The sequence below is a fragment of the Perissodus microlepis genome, chromosome 6 (assembly GCF_051167445.1).
Source record: "Perissodus microlepis isolate ML-2025 ecotype Zambia chromosome 6, ASM5116744v1, whole genome shotgun sequence".
Classification (NCBI taxonomy): domain Eukaryota; kingdom Metazoa; phylum Chordata; class Actinopteri; order Cichliformes; family Cichlidae; genus Perissodus; species Perissodus microlepis.
Window position 1 is genome coordinate 38,551,895 of NC_140466.1, and position 27,363 is coordinate 38,579,257.

The 27,363-nt window shown below is 39.1% G+C and overlaps 1 protein-coding gene across 2 annotated transcripts in view; it reads left to right on the top strand.

Moving 5' to 3' along the window:
- Nucleotides 1-27,363, top strand: part of LOC146386221 (creatine kinase B-type) — a 39,464-nt gene that overhangs the window by 556 nt on the left and 11,545 nt on the right. Inside the window, exons 1-5 of one of the 2 annotated variants that reach the window (XM_084932308.1) lie at nucleotides 9,922-12,677; nucleotides 13,143-13,189; nucleotides 14,034-14,232; nucleotides 17,217-17,374; nucleotides 17,658-17,790. In XM_084932308.1, the coding sequence (XP_084788434.1) occupies nucleotides 12,662-12,677; nucleotides 13,143-13,189; nucleotides 14,034-14,232; nucleotides 17,217-17,374; nucleotides 17,658-17,790 (553 nt within the window). In that variant the 5' untranslated portion in view covers nucleotides 9,922-12,661. Of the gene's footprint in view, nucleotides 1-9,921; nucleotides 12,678-13,142; nucleotides 13,190-14,033; nucleotides 14,233-17,216; nucleotides 17,375-17,657; nucleotides 17,791-27,363 lie in introns of those variants that run through there. The other variant, XM_084932307.1, reaches the window with a different exon arrangement.

A 27,363-nucleotide genomic window follows, 5' to 3' on the forward strand; every position in this document is an offset into this window, starting at 1 on the left:
TGTGGATTAACACCCTCCAAATATTTTGCTCAAGGGAAGGGGGAGGCATTTCTGATAAGTAAATGCAAATGTTCAATCAGGGATTGTTTACAAGTTCTGTATCTGGTGTGTGTGAGTATGTGAATGTATGTGCAAACCTGCATCTCCTTTTTCCGTACTTTGCCTATCTTAAGTACACAATCTGATACTATTTTATGAAGAGGACAACTAAACAAAACATTTTGAACGTTAACATTAACGTTAACCAACTCCCTTTCCCCAAAACATTCCAGGTCGGAATGTTTTGGGGAAAGGGAGTTGGTTAAAATGAAACAAATATTGAACTGACTAAAAAATTTAAATTATAGAATTATTTTCCTACAATTATTTCCCTGCTTGCGTCTTTGCATAAAAAAGATGCAAGCAGAAAAAGCCATTACTAGCATAAAGTCCAAATCAGGTATTATAACAACAGATCCTTTAGAAAATAAGCGAAAATTTCAGAGTTTTATAAATCTTTATACAAATCAGAATATATGGGAAACAGAGAAACACAAGATGCATTTCTTGAGCAATTAAAATTCCAAACCCTCTCAGAAGAGGATAAAACAATCCTTGATAGTCTTTTAACAATAAAAGACCTCACAGAAGCCATAGACGATCTGGATAGTGGTAAAACGCCTGGACTTCTAATAGAATTCTATAAAACATTTAAAAATAAATTAATATTGCTACTTCTAAACATGTATCAGAAGTCATATAAATCCGGAATACTCCCAGACTCACTGAGATTAGCTACAATAACCCTTTTATTGAAACCAAATAAGACTCTGATTGCTCCTCTTACAGGGGAATCAGTCTTATGGGTTGTGATACAAAGATTTTGTGTAAAGCGTTTTCTAGGAGATTGGATAAATATGTGCTTAATTTGATAATAGACGATCAATAAGGTTTTGTTAAAACGAGACAAGGCTATCATAATAGAAGACGTGTCCTCAATGTACTGTATGAGAAAAACAATAATGACACACCACTGTTATCACTAGATGTATGCAAAGCCTTTGATAGTTCTGACATAAACGGTAGTAACCAGACCGAAAAGCAGCGCACATTTTGGTGCTTTATTTCGGTGCTTTTTTTTTTTTCTGAGCTGTGATACACTTTAGATTCTAGCCAATCATTTTACGTTTCCGAGGATAGTAGGCGGGTCCAGGTACGTACGTTCTTTTAGAGCAGAGCTACAGATTAAAAATGCCCAAGGCGAAGTGGTCAAAAGTCTGGCTGTACTTCACAGCAAAATATGCAAACTCAGCAGCCTGCAACAAGTGCTTTAAGGTGATACTGTGATACTGTCAAAGGAGGTAACACCTCAAATCCGATGAAACACCTGGCGACGCATAGCGTTTTTTTTAAAAGCCGAGAAATGCGCCGTATTTGATAGCTTGCTGCGAGACCTCACATCGAGCACATCTACTGCGGGTGGGTTGCCTGTTATCGGACCCGGAGTTAGCAACATCCCCCAAAAACCCGAAGAGGAGAGTCCTGGCCCCTAGCCCTGCCAGTGTAGCAGAAATGATGACGGATGATGATGGCAGCAGCAGCCGTTCTTCTCTGCGTGAGTAGCTTAATGTTGTTCATGTGTAATTTACGTTGAGTAGGCTAACCACGTTATTACATTAATGCATGTAAGGTGAACTAGCAAACATCATCATAGCTACATCTTATCTTATATCTACTTCTTGTTTGATGGCAGATACTCCCTTCACCCTGGCCAAAAAGGCTAAAATGACCAAAGAAAAAGTGGAAAACAGTTAAACATGAGAGGTTTTTGGACAAAGTTTGTGTTTTTTCCATTGTTTAAGCACTGCTTCCAGCCAAGAATGATACCATATATGCCCCATAGCTGCAGAAAAGGCTAACATTGTTATCTTTTTACAAAAAAACAGCTGAACATGAGAGGTTTTTGGACCAATTTTGTGTTCTCCATTCTTTAAGCACCGGTTTGAGCACCGTTTAAGCACCGGCACCGTTTCAAAAGTACCGGTTTGGCACCGGTATCGGATAAAACCTAAACGATACCCATCCCTACCATTAATGGTTTAAAAAGAGGGGCGATTACTTTTTTACACAGGACCTGGCAGGTTTGGAAGACTTTTCTCCCTTAATCAGTGAAATGCTCATTTAAAAACTGCATTTTGTATTTACTTTTTTTTATTTACATTTTTTTGATGATCTGAAACATTTAGGTGTGACAAAACACTAGGAAATCAGGAAGGGAGAAAACACTCTTTCACACCATTGTAGGTGTCCCAAGCTTTACAGCATCATCATTCAAAAAGCCTTGAGGCTGCCAAAGGAAACAGACATAGCACTGCAAATAAATTCCTGGATGAACAATTCCCAATTTTAATGACTTAATCTCAATTCACTCTATTACTTAAAATGTAACATTTTGATAATTTTCAATTTATGCAAGTTCTAAGAAATTATCTTTTTTTTTTATATATTCTTATTGAAATTTTCTTTTATACAATGCAAACAAATATTTGAACACCCTCACATTCACACACCCATCCACACTTCAAACCCTTCTTCTTTTCCTTCTTTCTCATGAACAGCCTCCACCTCCACTCCCTATCATATCCTTGTATGGCTTCCACATATTCATAAAGTCCAATTGTATGCCCTTGGCAATATATGTAAGCCTTTCCAGGCCTAGAGAGTCTGCAATTTCCTTCTTCCAGAGTCCCATGGAGGGAGCATCCATACTCCTCCAACATAGTGCAATGGCTCCTCTGGCTTTAAGTAGTCCATAGTCCAGTAATTTAGTCTGTTTTGCCAGTTGCTTAAATTCCCTTGGATATTCCAAGTACACAGAGTTTACCTTTTAAAGGGATTTTTACCTTAAACATTTCAGACAGACATTTGATTGCATCTTTCCAAAATTCCTGGATTTTAGGAAATTCACATGGAGAAGAGTTCCCTTTTCAACTTAACATTTAGTAGAGATGTCTGAAATGTGATTGGACATATGATGGAGCTTGATGGGTGTTTTATAGGTTCTCATGACCCATTTATATCGGAGAAGTGTAAAGCGCATGTTTATTGTTTGTTTTTGTGCTTTTAAGCAAGACTGGTTCCAATCATTTTCATCTATGTCCTCTTGGATATCCCTTCTCCATGCATCTAACATGGCTGAGTCTTTGGCTGAGGAAAGCATCAATAAGTTATAATACATAGAAAGAAAGCCTTCCCTTTTGTATTCTCAATGCATACCTCCTGTATTTTTTGTAATGGTGGAAGGTCAGGAATCTGTTGCATTTTTGATGACAATTTTTCAATTGTACCCACATAGCAAAGTTGGTATGGCCCGGATCTGACCCACACAATCTGCTTACACAGGGCCCACATGACAGCCCTTTGGTGGCCCAAATCAGGTTTGCCAGATGTGGCCCACACATGGGCCAGCACAACGCCAGTTGTAGACACACTGCTGGCCCTGTGCTGGCCCAGAACAGTTTCAGCTCTGGCCCCAGATGTCAGCCTAATGTGTACCTCAATCAAGCCATGTAATAACAACATGTGCCGGAACATAATAGTGCAAAAGTAACATGACAAAACTCTGTTCGCACAGTAAATGGACTGATTGTTATATACTCTCGTTTGGCTCTCAGCGAAGGCGGTCGCACTTTTTCTCCTCTCCTCCTTACCGTTATCTTCCCTGCTTAGCCTCTTGTGTCCTTGTCTTGTCTCGTGTGCATTACTTTCCCTCGAACAGTCTCTCACTGTTGTTCTCTAAAACCTAAAAGAGAATTATGGATTTGATCAACTGGTCTCTGAATGCTATTGACACCCTTTTCTCAACGAGAAGTCTGGGCTCGGGAGAGCCCGAGTGCCCTGGAGGGACTTTCCCTGCCGGATACACGATGGACGGGTGGCAGAACTGGAGGGTCATGTGCCTGGCGGGACTGTCGATCGAGGACGCTGAAGATATCTACCTATTCGGAACCATGATAACAGGGTTATATAAGAGAGCGGAACCAGCTGTTCAAACCCCCCCAAGGCTGACCGCTGGAATTGAAGCGATGGGATGAGGCGCGACCTCTCACAACGAACGCAGCATGGTTAACACCTTGGAGACGCTTACGGCTGCCGTGAAGACTCAAAATAACAACATTGAGCGTATGATGGGATACATCAGAGAGAGGCCTGCTCAAAATGACACCCTTGAGCGAAAGTTGGATCACATCACAGAACGGCTCACTGCAGTTGTGGGGTCTCAGAATCAAAAGAATGACAACACCACGGAACAGAAGTTTGATACCATCATGGGGAGGCTCACGGCTCTCCAACGGGAGATCGAGAGACCAGTGTCAGAGTGTTAAAGAGTAGCTTGAAATTTGGAGCTGCTCGCATAAAGGAGAAATCAACAATATTCAACATATGGGCACCACGGCGCCAGCTGCTCAGGCCCAAGGCTGGAGCCGATCAACAACTCCCTGATAACGACTGTGTGATGACTATTCTTCCCATCCCATGCAAGGCCACCTGGATTGGCTAGCAGACTGTTTACTTAGCCTGATAGGGCGAAGGACACTGTCTCAGCTGAACTATGGACACGCACACACATACACTTACACTGATAAGCACTCACACATCCCCCGTCCCCTTCCAACGCCTTCGATGCTTGTTGCCTCCTGGGAACACGAGGCGGGTCTGGGCCCGCGCTGGAGAGTCGGCGCAGTGGCAGGATGACTGCTGTGTTGCCTGGGTGAACTCCTTATCCCCCTACCCAACCCTGTTGCTTGTCACGTGCTCTATAATGTTGTACTGTGGACATTTATGTGCTTTTCTGTGCAGAGGAGTTTTTTTTGTTTCCTGTTCTCATGCTGTCCTCCTGTAGCCCAGCATGAGTAGAGGTCTCTTTTTTTCCTCTTGTACCTTTCCCGCTGTAGTGTACATTTCAGTGTTTTTTTCTGTAATGCAACCGTTCTCTGACTTGTATCCCCATGTGATGTCTGTGTTGTATGTGTAAGGTCGGGGGGCGGGTTCATTCCACTGCAGGGCAACCTGCCACTGCATGTGGCGAATAAACTTTGAACTTGAACTTGAACTTGATTGTTATATAGTGCTTTTCGAGTCGCCCAGATTACTCAAAGTGCTCTATACAACATGCCACATTCACCCAATCACACACTTTCTCTAAACTGAGTGCTTCCTCACATCTGGTTGACATACACCCTGCCGTGACACCAGTCAGTCAGAAGTGCCAGCTTGATGTCGGATCCGGGCCACACCTGTTTTCTATGGGCCTGGGCCACATAAACCAAACCACAATCAAGCCAGATATGGCATGTCATTACATAGACAGGCCTGGCCCATATCTGGATGACATACGTCTTATCATGCCGGAAGTCAGCCAGCAGTGCCGGCTTGATACCAGATCCGAGCCAGACCTGTCTGCTATGTGTGTAAGTATTTAAGGAAGTGCTTTGGGGGTATTAAATATTTTTTACATAACTTACCAAAAGTGAGCAACATGCTGTCTGCATATAGATCTTTAACTTTTTGAATCCCTTCAATTTTCCACATTTTAAATCCTCCATCATTTTTACCAGGAGTAAACTTTGCATTACCCCAAATAGGAGTGAATTGCGAAAGCGTTGGAGGATCGCCCACATTTTTATGTGTTGCATGCCAAATTATAATTGTATTTTTCAAAAATGGGTTTGTTGTATTCTTTTTTAATGTCTCGGTGTCTGAAGAATATAGAAAAGTGTTTAAGGGAAGATCTGGAACAAATTCTTGCTCAATGTCGACCCAGGCTGGAGGTGTTGTTGGGCAAAAATAATGGGTGGCTGATGTTAGTTTGGCAGTTATCGTCTGAGGCGGGGGACTTGGAGACTTCTTTCATAGGGCAGGTAAAGTAGCTTTAGGTGGAGCCTTGCCTTCCTATTACTCCAAATAAATTGGTTAAATAGTTTGTTTAAACTGTCAGAAAATGATTTGGAAGTGTTTGGAAATAATATAAACATTTTGGTTAGATTTAACCATCAGTTTAGCGTTTCTGTGACTTCTTCTACAAGGGGGTCATAATTAATTGAGGTCATGTCCTTGAGGTTTGGGGTGATCCTGATGCCTGAAGTATTTAAAGCCTACCATAGTTGTTTTAAACAGGTTGGCCACAGCAGGCCTTCTTCTTTCTTCCTCATTAAGAAACATTAATTTTGATTTAGAGATTAGGGATGCTATCTTTCAAATTAGTCATAAGAATATTATATCATCTGCAAATAAATAAATTAGGTCTCTTCCTCCAATTCTAATACCTGTTCTAATAGCTGTGTATTTGCTCTCACAGCTTTTTGGACAAATTGTGGTTGCACAGAAGTCCAACAACAAAACACCAGGTTCAATCAGGTTCAGATCTGCGAGGCCGTTCCTCCCAGTCACTCCTCACTGTTGTTGAAGTCTCCCAGTATGACAACAGAGTCCCCAGGTGGAGCATCCTCAAGCACCCTGCCCAGGGACTCCAAGAAGGCTGGGTACTCTGAACCGCCATTCGGCACATAAGTGCAGAGGACAGTCAAGCCCCATATCCCGACCTGAAGGTGCAGGGAACAAAACCTCAAAATACCAATTTTACTCCAAGAGCACATCGACAACGTGTGATGGTCTGGAGCTGTTCTAATGCCTCATGACCTGGAAGACTTCCTCTGGTAAATTCAAGCCTGGATTCTGCTGACTACCAAAACATCCTGAAGGAGATTTTCCAGCCATCTATTCGTGATCTTAAGCTGAAGCTCACTTTCTGCATCAGGACAAGATGCTGTGGCATGGCCACAGCTTCTCAGCAGTTCATGTTCAAAAACCCTCCAAGGTGGTTGAATTACAGCAAATCTACAAAGATGTACCAAAATTTCTCCACAGCTGTAAAAGACCCAGTGCCAGTTATTGCACATGATTGCAGCTGTTGCTGCTAAGGGTGGTCCAAAAAGTTATTAGATTTAGGGACAATCACTTTTTCACACAGGGCCATATAATTTTGGATTTTTTTCCCCTTAATAATAAATACCTTCATTTAGAAACGGCATTTTGTGTTTACTTGTGTTATCTTTGTGTAATATTTACATTTTTATAATTATCAGAAACATTTAAGTGTGACAAACATACAGAAAAACAGGAAGGTGGCAAACATTTTTTCACACCACTGTATTTTTGGATGGGGATTGTCGCTGCATAGCCACTTTCAGATTTAGAAAAATTAAATCAGGTTGTTTGTTTTGTTTTGTCAGGTTGTTTTGCAGGATGTTTAACAATATGAAAAACATAAATCATAATGACAACAGAAAACAATCAAAATCATACATAACCTGAAACTTTTGGCATGATAACACACACAAGTTGACACACACAGGTTTAAATGACTACTAAAGGTAGCTATCCTCCCCTGTGATCTGTTTGCTTGTAATAAGTGTATGTCTATAAAACGTTAGTGAGTTTCTGGGCTTGGGGGCATGGTGAAAGCAAAATAATTATTAAAGGATCTCCAGGAAAAGATAGATGAACTTTACAAAACAGGAAAAGGATATAAAAAGATATCCAGGAATTTGAGACTGCCAATCAGCAGTATCTAAAATCTGATTAAGAAGTGCATGTATCTAGCGTAGTGGGCATAATAACAGCAGAAAGCGCACACATACTTGCTCATATAAGTTACTATGGACACACATAGTAGGCAACAACAAGAATCACTCTCATTTACATATTGCACCCTTGTGGAACCTCTCGCTACACTTTTTTTTTCCCTGAGTGGTGTATGTCTTTTATTCTCATTCATTTAAGCATCACACACAGTGAGCAACATTAGCTACACATTAGCTATGGGCACACTAAGGTTTGTCACATGGAATCTGTTGGAGCCAGAGGTTAAGGATAAGAGGTTAAATATATTTAAAAAAAAAAAAAAAAAAAAACTACAGGCAGACCTGTCACAGCTACAGATGAATTTAAAACACTCGTGTTTCCTAATGTGTTCTCAGCCTGCTATATCTTTAGGGGAATAGTAATTTTAATACATAAAAGTGTTAATTTCACAGTACTCAACAGAGTTATAGATCCAGAGAGAAAATTTCTAATCATGAAATTATCTATACAAAGATATGTATTGTAAGTGTATAGGGCCCAAATGTTGACGATATCTTGGTCTTCCACGCATTTTTTTTTACTGTAGACTCTGAATATCTAGGTTGCTCTCTTGTTCTTGAGGGAGACCTCAACTTTAGACTAAATTAAGAAATGGACAATCTTAATGCAATAATCCAGGTACAATGGCTTGCAAAAGTATTCGGCCCCCTTAAACTTTTCCACATTTTGTCACATTACAGCCACAAACATGAATCAATTTTATTGGAATTCCACGTGAAAGACCAACACAAAGTGGTGCACACGTGAGAAGTGGAACGAAAATCATACATGATTCCAAACATTTTTTACAAATAAATAACTGCAAAGTGGGGTGTGCGTAATTATTCAGACCCCTTTGGTCTGAGTGCAGTCAGTTGCCCATAGTCATTGCCTGATGAGTGCTAATGACTAAATAGAGTGCACCTGTGTGTAATCTAATGTCAGTACAAATACAGCTGCTCTGTGACAGCCTCAGAGGTTGTCTAAGAGAATATTGGGAGCAACAGCACCATGAAGTCCAAAGAACACACCAGACAGGTCAGGGATAAAGTTATTGAGAAATTTAAAGCAGGCTTAGGCTACAAAAAGATTTCTCAAGCACTGTTCAAGCGATCATTCAGAAATGGAAGGAGTATGGCACAACTGTAAACCTACCAAGACAAGGCCGTCCACCTAAACTCACAGGCCGAACAAGGAGAGCACTGATCAGAAATGCAGCCAAGAGGCCCATGGTGACTCTGGACGAGCTGCAGAGATCTACAGCTCAGGTGGGGGAATCTGTCCATAGGACAACTATTAGTCGTGCACTGCACAAAGTTGGCCTTTATGGAAGAGTGGCAAGAAGAAAGCCATTGTTAACAGAAAACCATAAGAAGTCCCGTTTGCAGTTTGCCACAAGCACAAGACACAGCAAACATGTGGAAGAAGGTGCTCTGGTCAGATGAGACCAAAATGGAACTTTTTGGCCAAAATGCAAAACGCTATGTGTGGCGGAAAACTAACACTGCACATCACTCTGAACACACCATCCCCACTGTCAAATATGGTGGTGGCAGCATCATGCTCTGGGGGTGCTTCTCTTCAGCAGGGACAGGGAAGCTGGTCAGAGTTGATGGGAAGATGCATGGAGCCAAATACAGGGCAATCTTGGAAGTCTGCAAAAGACTTGAGACTGGGGCAGAGGTTCACCTTCCAGTAGGACAACGACCCTAAACATAAAGCCAGGGCAACAATGGAATGGTTTAAAACAAAACATATCCATGTGTTAGAATGGCCCAGTCAAAGTCCAGATCTAAATCCAATCGAGAATCTGTGGCAAGATCTGAAAACTGCTGTTCACAAACCGTTGTCCATCTAATCTGACTGAGCTGGAGCTGTTTTGCAAAGAAGAATGGGCAAAGATTTCAGTCTCTAGATGTGCAAAGCTGGTACATACCCTAAAAGACTGGCAGCTGTAATTGCAGCAAAAGGTGGTTCTACAAAGTATTGACTCAGGGGGCTGAATAATTACACACACCCCACTTTTCAGTTATTTATTTGTAAAAAATGTTTGGAATCATGTATGATTTTCGTTCCACTTCTCACGTGTTCACCACTTTGTTGGTCTTTCACGCGGAATTCCAATAAAATTGATTCATATTTGTGGTTGTAATGTGACAAAATGTGGAAAAGTTTAAGGGGGCCGAATACTTTTGCAAGCCATTGTACCTGGATTATTGCATTAAGATTGTCCATTTCTTAATTTAGTCTAAAGTTGAGGTCTCCCTCAAGAACAAGAGAGCAACCTAGATATTCAGAGTCTACAGCCGAATACTTTTGCAAGCCACTGTAAGTAAATCCCAAAAGGTTGATTCTGTTCATCTGGACGTAGCGTTTTCAGTGGGAGAAACGTTTTGTCACTCATCCAAGGGACTTCTTCAGTCTCGAAGAAACTATAGAAAATGTTGAAATGGGGTGAGACTAAACAGTTCCTGTTCAAGCAAACGCACAGGACCTCCATTACCAAAAAAGTCAGTTGTTAGCCAAAAACAAGAATGTGTTTTCAGCAAGAGAAAGTGATTATGGCTATATGACAGCACTGAAAAACAATCCCATTATCAGGCCAGTGTTGTTCAAGACCCCCGTGATGAGGAAGAGCTCAGGCATTGTGTATTGCCTTTTTACCCCCTTTAATTGGCCAAGACAGTGTCGGGCACCAAGTGCCCAACATTCCAGATTACCAGTCTAGTTTCAGTGCCATCCACATTATTTGTTACTTTCTAATTATATCACATTGCATTACCTTATTTACTTGCCCCATGTAGAAAGTAGTTAGCTTTTTTGTAAATTGTTTTTCATAATCAGAGTCAGAATACTTTATTATTCCCTATGGAAATTATGTAGGTGAAGTTGCAGAAACTAACCTACTGAGCCACTGACTAACCGATTGCATTACGTTGTGTCATGCCTTTGTCAGTTAACCTTCCAGTGTCGGTAGACACATAGGTGTGTCCAGATCATATGGCCAATTTAAGAAGACATGGCTGCAAGACTCAGCCTAGCTGCATCCCTTTAGGATTTAAAAGCTGGTGTAATGTGCAAAATATGCACTTTTGGTATAAGTTGAAACAGTGCAGTTATATGGATTTTATAGTCTATGCTGAGGACACATCTTACTGTAAACAACGCAGAAGCTTTTTAGATGTTTTATGATGTAGTAATGATGCTTTTACACTATCGATATAATACATACAAAAGTAAGAATGTTCTGAAATAATAAAATGGTAAATGGCCTGTATTTGTATAGTGCTTTACTTAGTCCCTAAGGACCCCAAAGCACTTTACACTACATTCAGTCATTCACCCATTCACATACACATTCACATTTTTTTTATTTTAGATCATCTTAATTAATATTTAAGAGTACCGATTTTAGTTCCAGGTGGCTGTATCTCAGGAGGTAGCACAGGTCATCTACTAATCGGAAGGTTAGCTGCTCCAATCTGCATGCCAAATATCCTGGGTCAAGATATTAACTCCAAGTTGATGCATCTCTGATGCAGTAGTAGTAGTAGAATAATGATTAATCCTAATTAAAAAAAATTTAAAAAGTGAGAAAATAAATTGTATTAGATGGAGGAGTTGTACAAGGAATGATTTACTGAACGACACAGGAAATCATTCCTGCCTGTGGCCATCTCCCTGTACAATTCCTCCATCTAACACACTCTAAGCACTGCAATAGTTACACCCTTTTTGCACACGCTCTACAGTAAAATAGCAATTGACAAAGTTCACAGGTTAGAGTGTAATGTCAATCATATATATTCCACCCCTGTAATATTCTTACCTCTGTAATATTCTTGATATGTATAATTGAGTGATTTGTGTATATTAGCACTATTTCTTAAATCTGTAAACTCGGTAACATATTGTATTATTTAAATAGTTTTGTCTGTTACTGTTACTGTCTTGAAGCAACTGTAGCCCACATAATTTCCTTAAGGATTAATAAAGTATTCTGATACTGATTCTGAAATGAGTAAAATACTTTACTAACTCATATTTTATTACTTAATTTGTTATTAAAATACAAAATCCTTTATTTTTATACATTTGACTTTTCTGGTCCTTCATTCATGTCACATTTTTGTTTTTTCATGAGAATTTCCTGCAAACCTTTTTTAATTTTCTTGTTCGGAGGAGCAGTGTGTAGAATTTTGAGGTCAAAAATGTTTGCAATCCAGATGGATTACGGTTTTAATATTGCAAAATGTGGAACAAGTGAATACTTTGTGTATGTACTGTAAGTGGTGGAGTTGAAGAACTATGTATTACACATCCTTTACTTTAATTTAACCTTTGCAAAATAAAACTGTCAGGCTACTAGTGTCTTTCTCCCTCTGTGACTTTACCTACCCTCTATATTGGTACACTAGTGTTTGACACCTGGTGTTCAATGTTAATATTTATCAGGCGGAAGTGAAGTCCCACCAGGGTCGTGAAATGTGTTGCAGGTAAGACAGGGGAGAGAAATCTGATGCTTAAATCTGATGCACTTTAGCTAGTTAGGAAACTGTGTTTTTAATTTCAGAAAAGACATTTACATAGCACCACTAGATCATCACTGTCAAGACTTGATTTCACAGAAAGCTGCTATTGAGCACATTTTTTAAGTAAATTTAAAAAAAAAAGAATCAAGCCATATGAACAGTGACAAGACTGTTCAAAGCCATATGCACTGTAAGAATAGAATAGAAGTTAAAAAACAAAAAAACCCATGATGTCATACATTCTGAACTGAGGGATTAGAGCATGACCTCCCAAACACACATTCAGAGCAGTTCAAACATAGCAGCAGTGGTGTGTTGTGTGTGGTTATAAAAAGGGTGACATTGTGCGGACTGTAACTGGACTCCTGCAGGTTGCAGGATGAGATGCTCACCACAAACACAACTATTCTTAGATATTTTGTTGGTGTTGTACAGACAGCCATCTGTTTTTCCATCAAGACGACAATATGTGGAAGGTCAAACGTGAGTGTCCCATCATTTTCACTGCATGGTTCTTTTTTTCCCATTCACTGTAATAAAGATTTTTTTTTGCCATACACTGCATGACTAACATCTTTTATGTTACTTAAACTGAGAAGATGATCTAACTGATAATGTAACCAGTGGTATTAACAGGTTAAAATCAGAATAACATCAAAAGCTAATATGTTTACTATCAAGTATAGTTACAAGCCTGATACAAACATTAATCAGTATGTAGAGTATATTGATTTAGTAGTAAAGAATGCTAGCATTTTAAGTAGAAAATCAAACAACAAGTTTTCACCACTAGATTATTGGTTAACTGAAGTCCTTTCTGATCTTGTTTCTGGACCAATATTTCCATACTTATATGAAGATTTTTAAGACTGACTGTGTTTCTGTCTTCGGTACTGTTAATCTGTTTGATTAAAATTTTGATCTCTTACCTTTTTGACTTCTGCTCAGCTCCAGTTACATTTCCTAAGGAGGTGAAATACCGGCCAATTTTAGAGGTAATTATATCAATGTAAGAATAAGAATAAGCAGTGTGATACAGTGTAATTCAATAAAAAGAAATTGTGTCATCTCCAGCTGAAGTCAAACATAGCAACAGAATATATCAGAAGGTAATTATGGATTAGATATTCTTGATCACTGATCATTTTGCAGACGTGAACTAACAACAGACACTCAGCAGCCTCACTGTTTTTACAAAGTGGGACAGTTCTTAGCAGTTTTCCTGACTGATTTTAAATGCTGTCAAAATCTACTCTCATAACATGAATGCAGTGTAAGATCATAGCAAAAGGTTTATTTATTTATTTTTTCGTAACTTTTGGTAGCTAAAGAAAAAAGGATGAAAATTTTCATTTAAAAAAAGTAACAGAAAGATGATAACATTACATTTGTCATTCAGCATTGTGGCTGTGCTATTCTGTCAACCCTATAATGCACTTAAACACATATTTGATACATGAGTTTCTGAGACCTCTATATCATCGACATGATCAATACTTGCCATAATTTCAAAATGTTATGGGTAAAATTCTTTTTTTTTCCTAAAATTAACATTGTTGTTAACAAAAAGTTGCCAAAAACGCCCAATGTATCAAATGCAATACAAAAAATATACAATAAATATATTATAAAAATATAACATATACAACATGATGTAGCCAGAAAATGTTTGTGGATTTTGTTATAAGGGTTAATAAACATCTCATTTTTTAATTCATATATTAGGAGACCTGGATGTAAAATGTGATGTATTGTTCTGTGAACAGCAGTGACCTCTGGGTTATTAATATAATAGTTGGTCACTTTACTCTCTCTTCTGTGTTTGTCCTTTCTGTTAAGAATTTGATTCCCCCTGACCCCATGGCCCGATTTCACCTGAAGAGAGGTTTCCCTCAGGAGGAGTTTCCTGACTTGTGCAGGAACTTTACCTGGATGGGTCGAATCCTCACACTGGATCTGTACCGCCGACAGTTTAACCGCTGCACCCAGAGTGGAGTAATCTTTGATGACGTCATTCGTCCAGGCCTGGAGGAACCAGGTGATGTATTTTTTTTTTTTTTTTTTTTTTTTTTTTTAGTTATTTTGTATGTGTGAGATTTTTCTTTGCATTATAATGTTGATTTAAGTTCAAGTTTTATACAGTTTACTGTTGCATTTGGTTCTTTGTTTGAGTTTATTTGCTTGAATGGTTCATGGTTTCTTGTTGGTCAGGTTCCTTTTGAGTCTTTGTCTCATCCCTGTGTCTCCTGTGTGTCTGTCGTGTCCTTTGTGTTTATCTGGTTCCTCACTCTTGTGTCTGTTTATTCTCCCTGTGTGTCTCTCCCTGTGTCTCACTCTCTCTCTTTGTGTCTTAGTCATGTCTTTTTGTTTTGTCCTTGTCTCCCATTGTCTTCCCTCCATGTCCCATGTTCCAGGTTTCAGGCTTTTCATGTTTCTTATTTTTCTTGCTTCAAGCAAGTCATAGTTCTTAGTGTCTAGTTTTGCCAAGTTTAGTTAGTATGTCTTAGTCTCCTCTAGCCTTTTGTTTTTGTATTTCCGTGCACAAGAAATGGCTCGCTTTTTGTTAAATTTCAGTTTTGTATCTGAGTGTCCGCTTTTGGGTCCACACCACAAACACATGATCTGAGTCTGCAAATCTTTACAGAGAGGCCAAAACACAGAATTACAGCAACATGAAAATTAGTGAACAATTGGTAACTAATTTGATAGTATTTACATATATAAAAGAATTTGAGATATGCATGAAAAAAAAATCATAATTATTATTGTTTCATTGTTGGTCTAACATATAATATAATATAAAGTTAGCACAAAAACTAAGGAAATTTGTTTGGTCAGTTATTTCTTTGTTCTAATTATGGTTTCTGGAAATAAATCTTTTATTACTGGAAAGCTTATTTCCCCTTAAATGGTGCCATATTTGTAAGGAATATGTGCATTTGTGGGTTGAGTGTCATGGTTCTGGGTCAGTTTGACCCAGTATTTTGAGTTGTCATGTTTTTGCAGGTTTAGTTTAGTTCCATGTGTCATTTTCTGTCTGTCTCTCTATGTCGAGTCTGCGTCTTAGTGTGATGGTTTCTTGTTCCTGTTTTATTGTGAAGGTCTGCGTCTCATGTGAGTGTGTTCAGTTTTACCTCTGTCTCGTCTTGTTGATTATTCCCAGCTGTGTCCACCACCTGTGTGTAATTCCCCTGTGTTTCTCTGTGTATTTAAGTCGTGTCCTCTGTCATTGTAGTTGCTGGTCCGTCTGTGTATCCACCCTGCTTCATCTGTGTGTTTCCCTGCTGTCAATCTGTTTCTGCTCGCTCTCGTTCAGGTTCAGGTTCGTGTTCTGTACTCAGTTTGTTCCCAGTATAGTTTAGTCTTTGTTCGGTTCGCCTTTTGTCCATTTTTTTGTGTTTAATAAACCACCATCACACCTTTACAAGTGCCTGCGTTTGGATCCTCCTTTATTTTCCACACGGCTCATCTCACTCGCCGTGACATTGAGAGTAGAATTGAGTGGGTTGTCCTCATGAAAAACTTGCCAAAACTTCTCTGCCAATGCCAAACTTGCAAAGTTTATTTCAATAAATTAATTGTTTTAAATTTATACAATTATTATAAAAACGTATAAAATAATTATTCTATTAAATCTGTTTTAAGCTTCTGGTACCCCGGGTGCTGACAGTTAGGATTAAGCAGTACCTGCTATAGCAGTTAGTTGATGTCTGCTCCAAGCATGCCACGTTTGACTGATCTGGACAGGGCCCATGCCACAGGGCAACTTTAATCTGGTGTTCGATAAAACAAAGTTGCAGTATCATTTGGATGAGTCCTAGTATCATATTCAGAGTGGCATCTAAGTCCCATATAATATGGAATGTGAGATGGGCCACAAAGAAGACATCACCACAAGAAGATCATTTCCTCACCCTGTCAGCACTTAGGCAATCTTTTACAAATTTGCAATCCATAAATGAATGTTTGCATTACCCAGGCAATTCAGAGCAAAGTGCACACCGCCAGTCTTCAGTCTCCTGGGCTGCCAGGAGGCCTGTAATGACTGCCCTTCACAGTCAGGCCTGTTTGCACTGGTCTCTATAACATGTTCAATGGAATCTGAACATGTGGAGGAATGTTACATTCAGCAACAAGTCCAGATTTTTGCCTACAGCATGGATCAAAGTGTGAGAAGAAGCACAACATTATTACTATTAACTGCTGAGTAAAAGTGTGATGTTTCTGGTTCTTATATAGCACTTTTCTGCACTCTGAGCACTCAAAGTGCTTTACACAACTTGTTCATTCACCCAATCACACAAGCACTTTCCTAAATTGTTAGTGATAACATTCATTCACCTATGGATGCATCGCAGAGCAACCTGGGGTTAGTATCTTGCCCAAGGATATTTGGCATGCGAAAATCCAAGACTGGAGGAGACTAGGACCAAACTACCAACCTTCCGATTAGTAGGTGACCTGCTCTACCACCTGAGCTACAGCCACCCTGCACTGGGAAAAAAAGGAGTGCCACATTGGAGGCAATTTCAATGCAAAGAGATACTGAGATAAGATCCTGCAAACAGCTGCAATGCTGTATCTCTACCTGTCATGATCCAGGGTTTTGTAAACAGCATTTTCAGCTTTGGACTCTCAGTCTTCTATTTGATGGTAAATGGACTGGTTCTTATACAGTGCTTTTCTACTCAAACTGAGCCCTCAAAGTGCTTTACACAAATTGCCTCATTCACACCATTCACACAAGCACTTTTTGCTTACCCTATTTAAGTGCTATCTAATATTCACACACATTCATGCTCTGATGGATGCATAAAGTTTACATACTTTAAGTTTAAACACTTTAATCTGTTTTACTTTACTTACTGTTTTACTAATTACTCTGGACATTTATTGAAAGAAACCTTAAACGAATGAAGTCCAAAGTGGTAATTCCATAAGCATCTGTGGAGAAATTTTTAGGTAAATGTTTAGATTATTCACTTGGTCCTTCTGTCACTTTTGTTCCTTTTTTTAATGAAGGAGATTATTTAGGTCCTGTAGCTGTCGGGTGTGTTGCCGGCGATGCCGAGTCCTACATCCTGTTCTGTGATTTCTTTGACCGAGTTATTGAAGCATATCATGAACAGAAGATCACCAGCCAGACACCAGAGAGTGACTTGAACTATGACAACTTGAAGGTAGCTACTCAAAACACTGTGAATAATGAACCCGAAAATAATCGCAGCATGAATTGAAGGCTGTGTGCCCTACAATCAGCTGATTTCAGTTCGTGTTGGAGGATGAAAATATTGGAGCAGTCTATAATCAATAAAATTAAAGTAATGTTCATATGGACATTCATTTTATTGACGGATTTTTTTAAATTGATTTTATTATCAATTCCCATCCCAATTGATCTGGCTAATAAATTGTGTGTGTGTGTGTGTGTGTGTGTGTGTGTGTGTGCGTGTGTGTGTGTAGGGTGGTGATGACTTGGACAGATCGTACGCTGTACGCTGTGAGGTTAGTGTTGTTCGAGGTATTGAAGATTTCTGCTTCCCAACACACTGCAGCCGAGGAGAGCGCAGACGGCTTCTCACACTGGCTAGGCAAGGTACTGTAAGTCTTTATTTCAGTACTAACAAAGTACAGTGCCAGTACAAAAACACAATCAGTCCATCAATCCATCCATCCAATTCAGGGTCACAAGGACCTGGAGCCCATCCCAGCATTTACAGGGTGACAGACTACACCTTGGAAAAGTTGACAGTCAATTACTGGCCTAGTAGAGTAGAATAGAATAGAATAGAATAGAATAGAATAGAATAAACCTTCTTGGACCTTCCACTGGGAGAGAAAGTTACAAATTTGTTTTTCACTTAGCTGTTGCCTAAGAATTTACATCCTAAATCGTCCCTCCTTCTCCTCTGAGATATGGACAAGGAGTCTCACTATCTGTTTAACATCTCCCATGAACTTACAGTGCCCCACTGTGTGTGTATGTGCAATAAGGTCCATTTGCGACATGCATATTTGCATATAACTAAGTGACAAAGTGATATTACTATCGATAAAGTGATCAATACATAGAATAAAGAAGTTTGCCACCACAATGGCTAAAACTAGCATCACTGCATGTAGCCACGCTCTTTGAAGATCACTTCGCTTATGAGAATATTAGGTCACAGCAGTGCTAGCTAGCTATTGTTTTTAGTATGCTAATGTGCTCTTTGTAAATAAAGTTTAAAGCAGCTCAAACTGTAAGAGCCAGCACTGAGCCTTGTTTTACACAGTGTTAGAGCAATAGCTGCAACCTACAGCTTTTACATGATTTTTATTAATTACACAAGTAATTATTCATTCATATTCATTCCCAACTGGTTATAGATGATTATCAAGGACCAAGTTAAGCTAATCCCAGCTTCTCTAACACTGCAGGTTGAATCTTGGCATTAAATGTCTGGTATGTTGCAATGAGTAGCATTTAACCAAGTACTGTACTTATATCTAGTCAAGTGTGTGATAAAGATACAGAAAGTAAAATTTTATTATTAATAAAATATATGTAAAGAAGCCAAAATTGATTCAGTTTATTAATTTTCTCAGAATGCTCTGTGCATATAAAGACCCTGTATGCTATGATGGGGAGCTCATCACCCATCCCAACTGCTGCTTCTGAGACCTCCGTAGCACTCGCCCAGCTAGATACAAACAATCAGTCTTCGCGAGAGTTCAACCTGGTTTCACTGGTGGAGCATTTGCAGTTACTTTTTTGGGCCCCAAATATTATTTCTAGAACTAGCATAAGTGAAAGTTTTAATCCATCCATATTCTTTTGTTTATCTGGGGCTGGATTGCAGGGGCAACAGCCTAAGGAGAGGAAGTCCAGACCTCCCTCTTCCTAGCCACTTCCTCCAGCTCACCTGGGGGACAACTGAGGCATTTCCAGGCTTTCCTCTGAGATGTACTCTATTCAGTGTGTCCTGGGTCTACCTCAGGGCACACTCTATTCAGAACACCATGCCCAGGAGACATCCTAGTCAGATGCCCAAACCACCTCTTTGATGACTCGTTACGCTATATCAGCCATTCTCTGGAGGAAATTCATTCCCAATTTCCACTTTTTGTATCAGCAATTGCATTTTTTAAGTCACTACAAAGAGCTTATGACCATAAGTGAAGGTATCGATGTATATCAACCAACTGACAGCTTCACCTTCATACTCAGCTCTGTTTACCAAAACAGACTAGTACAGTATGTAGGTGACTGCAGAAATCCATCTGTCAGTAGCACACTCCCTTCTCCCCTCACTCATGAACGCAAAACAAAAACGTCTTTATTTTCACAGAGGTCAAAAATTTTATTAAGTCACTGCTGATATTTTAGCTGATGTTTACATTTTCAATAGATTTTTGTGCATGTAGTTTTGTTTGTTGACAACAACTTCTCTGGGAGATGAGGACGCACCCACATTTGTTTCATTGTAGAAGATGTTACGGCTTCAACAGCACTTTGAGTCAGCTTTTTGGCATTGGACTCCAAAACAGGAAAACCTGCAACCTGAACTTTATGCAGCAGAGATTGTCTCAGTGATTTTCGACTCTGTGTCCTCTGCTTTACTTCCTACTCGCTTCCTTCTTTACCCCACAATTCAAATCATTCCAAAGGAGTAATGTACAGTTATTGAAAAGAAAGTCTGTAACTTGCTCACATTTGTAGTTCTACTTGTTTATTGAATTATATTTAAGAAGAGTCAGGTTATTCACATAACTTAATGTTTTTTTCCATTTTTTTTAATATATACAGAGTATGTACAAATTGCAAATTTAATAATTTAATAGTTTTTAATAATTACAGTTTGACAATATTTCAGTGATTCAGTAGCCTGATGGCCTGTGGTTAGAAACTGTTTTTAAGTCTGGCTGTCCTTACTTTCACTCTCCTGTAGCATCTGCCAGATGGCAGGAGCGTGATCAGTGTGTGCTGTGGGTCGGTTCGGTCCTTAATGATGTTGTGTGCCCATTTCCTGGTCTGAGTGTTGTAAATGTCCCGTAGTGGTGGGAAGGGTACTCCACAGATGAATTGTGCCGTTTGATTTACACGCTGAAGAGCGTTCCAGTCTAAGCTAGGAATCACCTTTGAACAAAAAATTTAAAAAAAAATGCTCTATGGGTTTAATTTAGGGTTTAGTTTAAAGCACTTTATTGTGCAGAAATAAGGTGCAGCATATAAAGCGCTGTGGTTTGCCTCCTTGTCAAGATAAAGCCATCCCCAGCTTTCGGGTTAGGAAACAAAACTTTACAGTACTCATGTTATTTAACCAAACTTTTGATGGTTGGTGTGCAATTTCTGCTTTAAATGCATTCATTGTTTATATTTAACAATCTAAGCTCAGATTTCGAAGGAGATAGGAATGTGTGTAAATGTGTGTGTTTCCACGTCATTTACGGTATACATCACAGCATCGGGCACAGAACCTAAAAAGCATACAAAGAAAATTAATAAGCTGAATCAGTTTCAGCTTTGGTTTTCATCACAAATACTTTATTAATAGTGACATTTCACTCATTATCTTTACAACACATTTGACTACCTCTGGTCGCAGGTAGTTAAAAGATTAATTCCCATAAATGCCATAATCTTCCTTGAGAGACACTGTTACAGAAGTGTAAAACATTTAAAGCATAAATAAAAGATTCAATGAGCTTTACAGATTTTGCATACGGTGTTCCTCTGTGGTCAATTTGACCCAAAGTTGTTTAAGCTATGTAAAACATGTCTGTCTGTGTATGTGACCTAAAATTCTTACACCTCATGTTTAGGGATGGGTACCGGTATCCGGTGCCATCATGGCACCGGTTCTGACATAAACGGTAGTAACCAGACCGAAAAGCAGCGCACATTTCGGTGCTTTATTTCGGTGCTTTATTTCAGTGCTTTTTTTTTTCCTGAGATGTCATACACTTTGGATTCTAGCCAATCATTTTACCTTTCCGAGGATAGTAGGCGGGCCCAGGTATGTACGTTCTTTTAGAGCAGAGCTACAGATTAAAAATGCCCAAGGTGAAGCGGTCAAAGTCTGGCTGTACTTCACAAGATGCAAACTCAGCAGCCTGCAACAAGTGCGTTAAGGTGATACTGTGCAACGGAGGTAACACCTCGAATCTGACGAAACACCTGGCGACGTATAGCATTTTGTTAAAAGCCGAGAAATGCGCCGTATTTGATAACTTGCTGCGAGACCTCACACCGTGCACATCTACTGCGGGTGGTTTGCCTGTTATCGGACCCAGAGTTAGCAACATCCCCCAAAAACCCGAAGAGGAGAGTCCTGGCCCCTAGCCCTGCCAGTGTAGGAGAAATGATGACGGATGATGATGGCAGCAGCAGCCGTTCTTCTCTGCGTGAGTAGCTTAATGTTGTTCGTGTGTAATTTATGTTGAGTAGGCTAACCACGTTATTAAATTAATGCATGTAAGGTGAACTAGCAAACACCGTCGTAGTTACATGCGGCTGTCTTCTTGTTTGATGGCAGATACTCCCTTCACCCTGGCCAAAAAGGCTGAAATGATCAAAGAAAAAGTGGAAAACAGTTAAACATGAGAGGTTTTTGGACAAAGTTTGTGTTTTTTCCATTGATTAAGCACTGCTTCCAGCCAAGAGTGATACCATAAATCCCCTATAGCTGCAGAAAATGCTAACATTGTTATCTTTTTACAAAAAAACAGTTGAACATGAGAGGTTTTTGGACCAATTTTGTGTTCTCCATTCTTTAAGCACCGGTTCGAGCACCGTTTAAGCACCAGTACCGTTTCAAAAGTACCGGTTTGGTACTGGTATCGGATAAAACCTAAACGATACCCATCCCTACTCATGTTATGGTCACTATATGTACCTAGAAGATTAAGCAGGGTATACTTTAGCACTGACCTGTTTTGTGGTTGACAAGATTGATCTCTTCACTGTAAGAAATGTATGTAAAAATGACCCGAAATAAATGTAAAATGACAACGGTAAATTACCATCAAATCAAAAGGAGTAAATGATTGTAATATCTATATTAAATTTCTGTATATTGACAACTGGTGATTTGCTTTTATTTTTACACCTCTAATATGTTGAAAATATATTAATTTACAGTAATATGGCACATAGGTGGCTCACCCTACAATTTACATTATAATTCTGTATGAATGACAATCTTTCCTGCTTTTTTCATTTGAATTTACAATTTACAACTGTATGTTAATTACTCAAAACATACCGTGCTTTTAATTTTAACAAAATGTCAAAACATTGTTAGAATTATTGTGAAAATTACGGTGAATTTTTTTTATATATTAACAAGCTCAGACCGTTTGATAAAACAGTATATCTTAACAGTAAATATGAGCAATTACTAAAAATAAAAAATATATTTATTTCTTTAAGTTCTACAGTCTCACCAAGTAAATAAGACAGCTATTTACAATGAAAAAAATATTTTGTGGCCTAAGTAATGGCAAAAGGCCATTTTCTATTGTAGAAGTCATTAGCTTACAGCTTTAAGTGTTTAAGGTATGTGCTAGCTAAAAATAAAGACAAGATGATAGTTAGTTTATTAAATTTTAATGAAATTTGCAGATTGTTTTGATGAAGTTTAATAAACTCAGCTGTCTGCTCCTTGCTATCTAAAATATAACAGGACACCGGAGTATAGTCTCGAGCGTCTCACACTTCTGATAATCAGCTGTCTGCTTGACGTTTATTCAGCTGTGTAAAAACTATAACTTTAATCTCAGCCAAACCGATTTACTCAGGAACAAATAAAATGCTGAAAAAAGCCAAACAATAAAATTTGTAAGTTATCTAAGTGACTTATATATCATGTTTAACCTGAGTAGCGAAAGCTGGCGGTGGGTTTGAAAACGATTTGCCGGGAGTCCGGTGTTCTCACCGGCTCTAGTGAGCCTTGAACCCCAGCTAGCTATTGAGCTGGTGGGTAACAGACGTCTCCGAAAACGTCGGCGTGCTTTTGAAAAAATATGTGGTGTCTTGATAAACTGAGCAGATATTTGAGGTTTAAACAGCTACATTCTCGCCTGAAAATATGTTAAATGTTTATTTTGTGACCCAGAAAGAATAATAAGAGTAATATTAAAACTAACTAGCTGCCGCCATTGTTGGAAACTGAGCTGGGCCGCGCTATGAATTCTAGGATAGGTTGGGCCACGAAGTATACACGCGACCCATCCTTCAAATGTGGAGAAATGAAGGGCGCATTTGTCGGCCACGTTTTTCGAATTTGGACAGGCTTCGTCGTGTCACTGTAACGTACTTGGCCTAAAAATGCGGGCACAGCAGGATGTGGTTCCTGAATTTGGACACAGCTACGATACCGGACCCTGCTTCTTCTTCTTCAGGGTTTAACAGCAGCTGGCATCCTTGTACATGCAGTGCTGCCATCTTCTGTTTAAGTCCGTTATTACACTCTTAAATCCTACTACTTATTCCTGCATCTTTTGGGATCTTACAAAGCTTCAAACGACGATTTTGATAGTCGACGTAATCGTGACTAGTTGACTAATCGTGGCAGCCCTAGTCAGAGTATAAATTCAGAGGCTAAATGCCCTTGTACAAGCACACCCACAATTCATAGGAGTGCAAAGCTACAGCACAGTGGTGTATAAAAATCCAAGCAGCTAGCATGTGTCTCTAACAAATCAGAGAGCTCCTTATATTGCACAGCATGGTGAATTGCATTGCCTTTTCAAGGACCAGAAGAATCAAGGAAATGCTAAAAGTTATTCTGTTAGCTAATCCAAGCGCTAATCCCATAGTTAATTCAAAAGCTATACTAACATAATCCACCATCCATATAATCTAATCCACAAACTAACAGGAAAGAGAAATGCGGTGAGGAAATGGATTTGAAAATGTGAAAGTGAAAATTGCATTTTAAATATCAGAAATAAATCTTTGATTTTTGAATGCATTTAATTACTTTTCTTTTTTTTAAAAGAGTATTGTTATGTTGGTGCAGGAAAATAAGTTGGAAATATATAGAACATATGCGGTAGAGCAGGGCGATATGACCAAAAATATTTATCACGATATACATTTGAAAATTTGCGATAACGATATAACTGACAATATAATTGACACTAGACAAAATACTTTACAACTCCACAACTTTATTAGTGCAAAAAAACCCCATCAATGTATTTTCACTTAAACAAGCAGCTGTTTTTTATGTGCATTAAAGTTATATAAAAATGTAACAGTGCAAATTCCTTGCTGACAATTTAACCAAAAGGCATTTCCAGTGGAAATTGGCCAACATATCCTCAGCACAACCATGTATAATATCCACAAAACTTAAAAAGAGGTTATACACACACAATACGGTAATATTATGTTGAAGCGCAGTACGTATCACTCCGCGAGGCTCCTGCCTACAATAGCCGTAATGCTCCGACAATCCATCAAGCGGTGCGGGTTCGTAGCTTAGCAAAGTCGTACTAAAACATTTGACAGATTTTCGAGCGCCGTGTACATAAAATCGTTTCGAGGTCAGTAAACACAAGCAGAATTCATACATAAGGCACACGGGATTATAAGGGGCACTGTCGATTTTCAGAAAAATCAAAGGATTGATTTTAAGTGTGCCGTATTTTCCAAACAACACGGTAATAACGACGGCCCGCTAGCATGCTCTACCAAAAATAGTGCTTTGTTGTGTATCTGACGGATGAAAGCTAAACCAGTTCCACACCACTGAAGTTGCAGCATTTTTACAAACCAATTCTGGTTCATCCGTTTCATTTAACGAGCCGCTTTCGCTCTTCTCATTCTGCGTCGCCGCCATGTGCGTATGTAAACATAGGCACTGCGCATGCGCGTTTTACCCATATTCTATCGCGATATTTCATTTTCCTATCGTTGCCCAAAATTACACCGGTATTACCGTGAACGGTATGATATAGCCCAGCCCTAATATGCGGTATTAAAAGGTACTGTCTTTGAATGGTATAAAGAATCCCATTAAGAGGAGTAAGATAGTTTCAAAGCTAAAAAGGGAACAAATTGATATTGCGTTTCTACAAGAAACGCATCTATCAAAGGAAGAACTTGAGAAGTGGAAGAGAATGGGGTTCAAAAATATTTATTATGCCTCACATAGATCAGGGAAAAAAAGAGGAGTGGCCATTCTGATACCGAACAAGGTTGGTTTTGAGTTTACTGGAGAACATAAAGATAAAGAGGGAAGATTTGTGTTGGTGAAAGGGAAAATGGAACAGGAAGACGTCACGCTGTGTAATATATATGCACCCCCTGGTAGTAGTACAGGGTTCTTTAAGGAGATATTCAGTCTTATTGTCGCAGAAAGTGTTGGAACATGTATATGTGCAGGAGATTTCAATTTACTTCTCCATCCAAAATGGGATGCAACTAGCCGAGACCGGCGGGGAACTAAATTAGAGAAACAAGTAAAAACAATGTTATCTGAGTTGGGGCTCATAGATATATGGAGATATTTACACAAAAATGAACGCAAATTTAGATTTTATTCAGCAAGACATGATATGTACTCAAGGATTGATTATTTCTTTACTTTTAGTAAAGATCTCCACAGAGTGAAGGATTGTATAATAGGACAGAGAGATTTATCTGATCATTCGGGACTAACTATGAAGATTGGGTTTAAAGCTAGCCCCAAAAACATGTTATGGAGGCTTAACACAGGTCTGTTAAATAATGACTCGTTTAAAAGAGAAATGGGACAGGAGTTAAAAACATATTTAGAACTCAATGACAATGGAACAGTTAATCCTACAATTTTATGGGATGCGGCTAAGGCATACCTTAGGGGTAAAATTATTGCAAAATGTGCAGTCCTAAAGAAGGTGAGAGCAAAAAAGCTGTCAGATTTACAGGAAAATTTGGAAAAATTGGAACAACTGCCGGTTAAAGAGGAGATCCACAAAATTTTAAGTGAGGAAATTGAAAAAAAAATTAAAATATAGTAGACAACGGTGTTATGAGGCAGGACCCAAAGCTGCTAGGCTATTATCATGGAGACTCAGGAGGCAACAACAGGAGAACACTATTCATAAAGTTCGAAATTTAAAGACAAATAAGATAACTAATAAACTCGAAGAAATTCAGAGAGCATTTGAAGAATATTACGCTGAGCTATACACACAACCGGATAAAGCAGATGAGCATAAGATTCAGAATTTCTTATCCAGCCTAGATCTACCATTTATAGGTAAGCAGCAGAATGAAAAACTCGTCAGAGAAATATCAGCAGAAGAGATTAACACTGGGATCTCAAAACTCAAGACTTTTAAAGCCCCAGGATGGGGCGTGGTATAGGCAGATGAGGGAACCCTTAATCCCGCTATTAAAGGCCTCTTTTAATTACACTCTGAGTGGGGGGGCGCTCCCACCATCGTGGCGGGAGGTGTATATCTCGGTCATACCAAAAGCAGGGAAGGATAAAACTGACCCCAGAGGTTATAGACTTATTAGCGTGTTAAATATAGACTATAAACTATTTGCTGCGATTTTGGCTAAGAGGTTAAGTATATTGATGCCCACGCTGCCTCCTCTATCAGCGTGGGCATCAATGTAACAGGCTTCATTGGTAACAGACAAACAAACGATAATATCAGAAGGGCCATTCATATTATTGACCAGATACTTAAAGGGAAAACTGGAACAGTTCTCATTGGGCTTGATGTGGAAAAGGCATACGATACGGTCGGGTGGGAATTTCTGTTTCATGTGTTGAAGAGATTTGGGCTATGTGACATGTTTATTCAATGTATAAGAATGATTTATATGTCTCCAACAGCGAGGATCAAAGTTAATGGAAGCCTCTCAAATCAGATAACACTACAACGTGGCTGTAGGCAGGGCTGTCCGTTGAGCCCACTGCTCCTTAACCTTTTCATTGAACCGTTGGCTCAATGCATCAGGGAAGAGACTCGATTGGAGGGGGTTACAACGGGGAATGTGGAAAATAAAATTTGCTTGTATGCAGACGACGTGCTGGTAGCGCTAGGAAACCCGGAAGAGGGAATTCCTCTGCTTATGGAAATACTGGAAGAATATGGCAGACTGTCTGGTTATAGACTAAACATTCAAAAAACTCAAATCTTGACATTCTTTTTTAACCCCTCAAGACAATTGGTAGCAAGA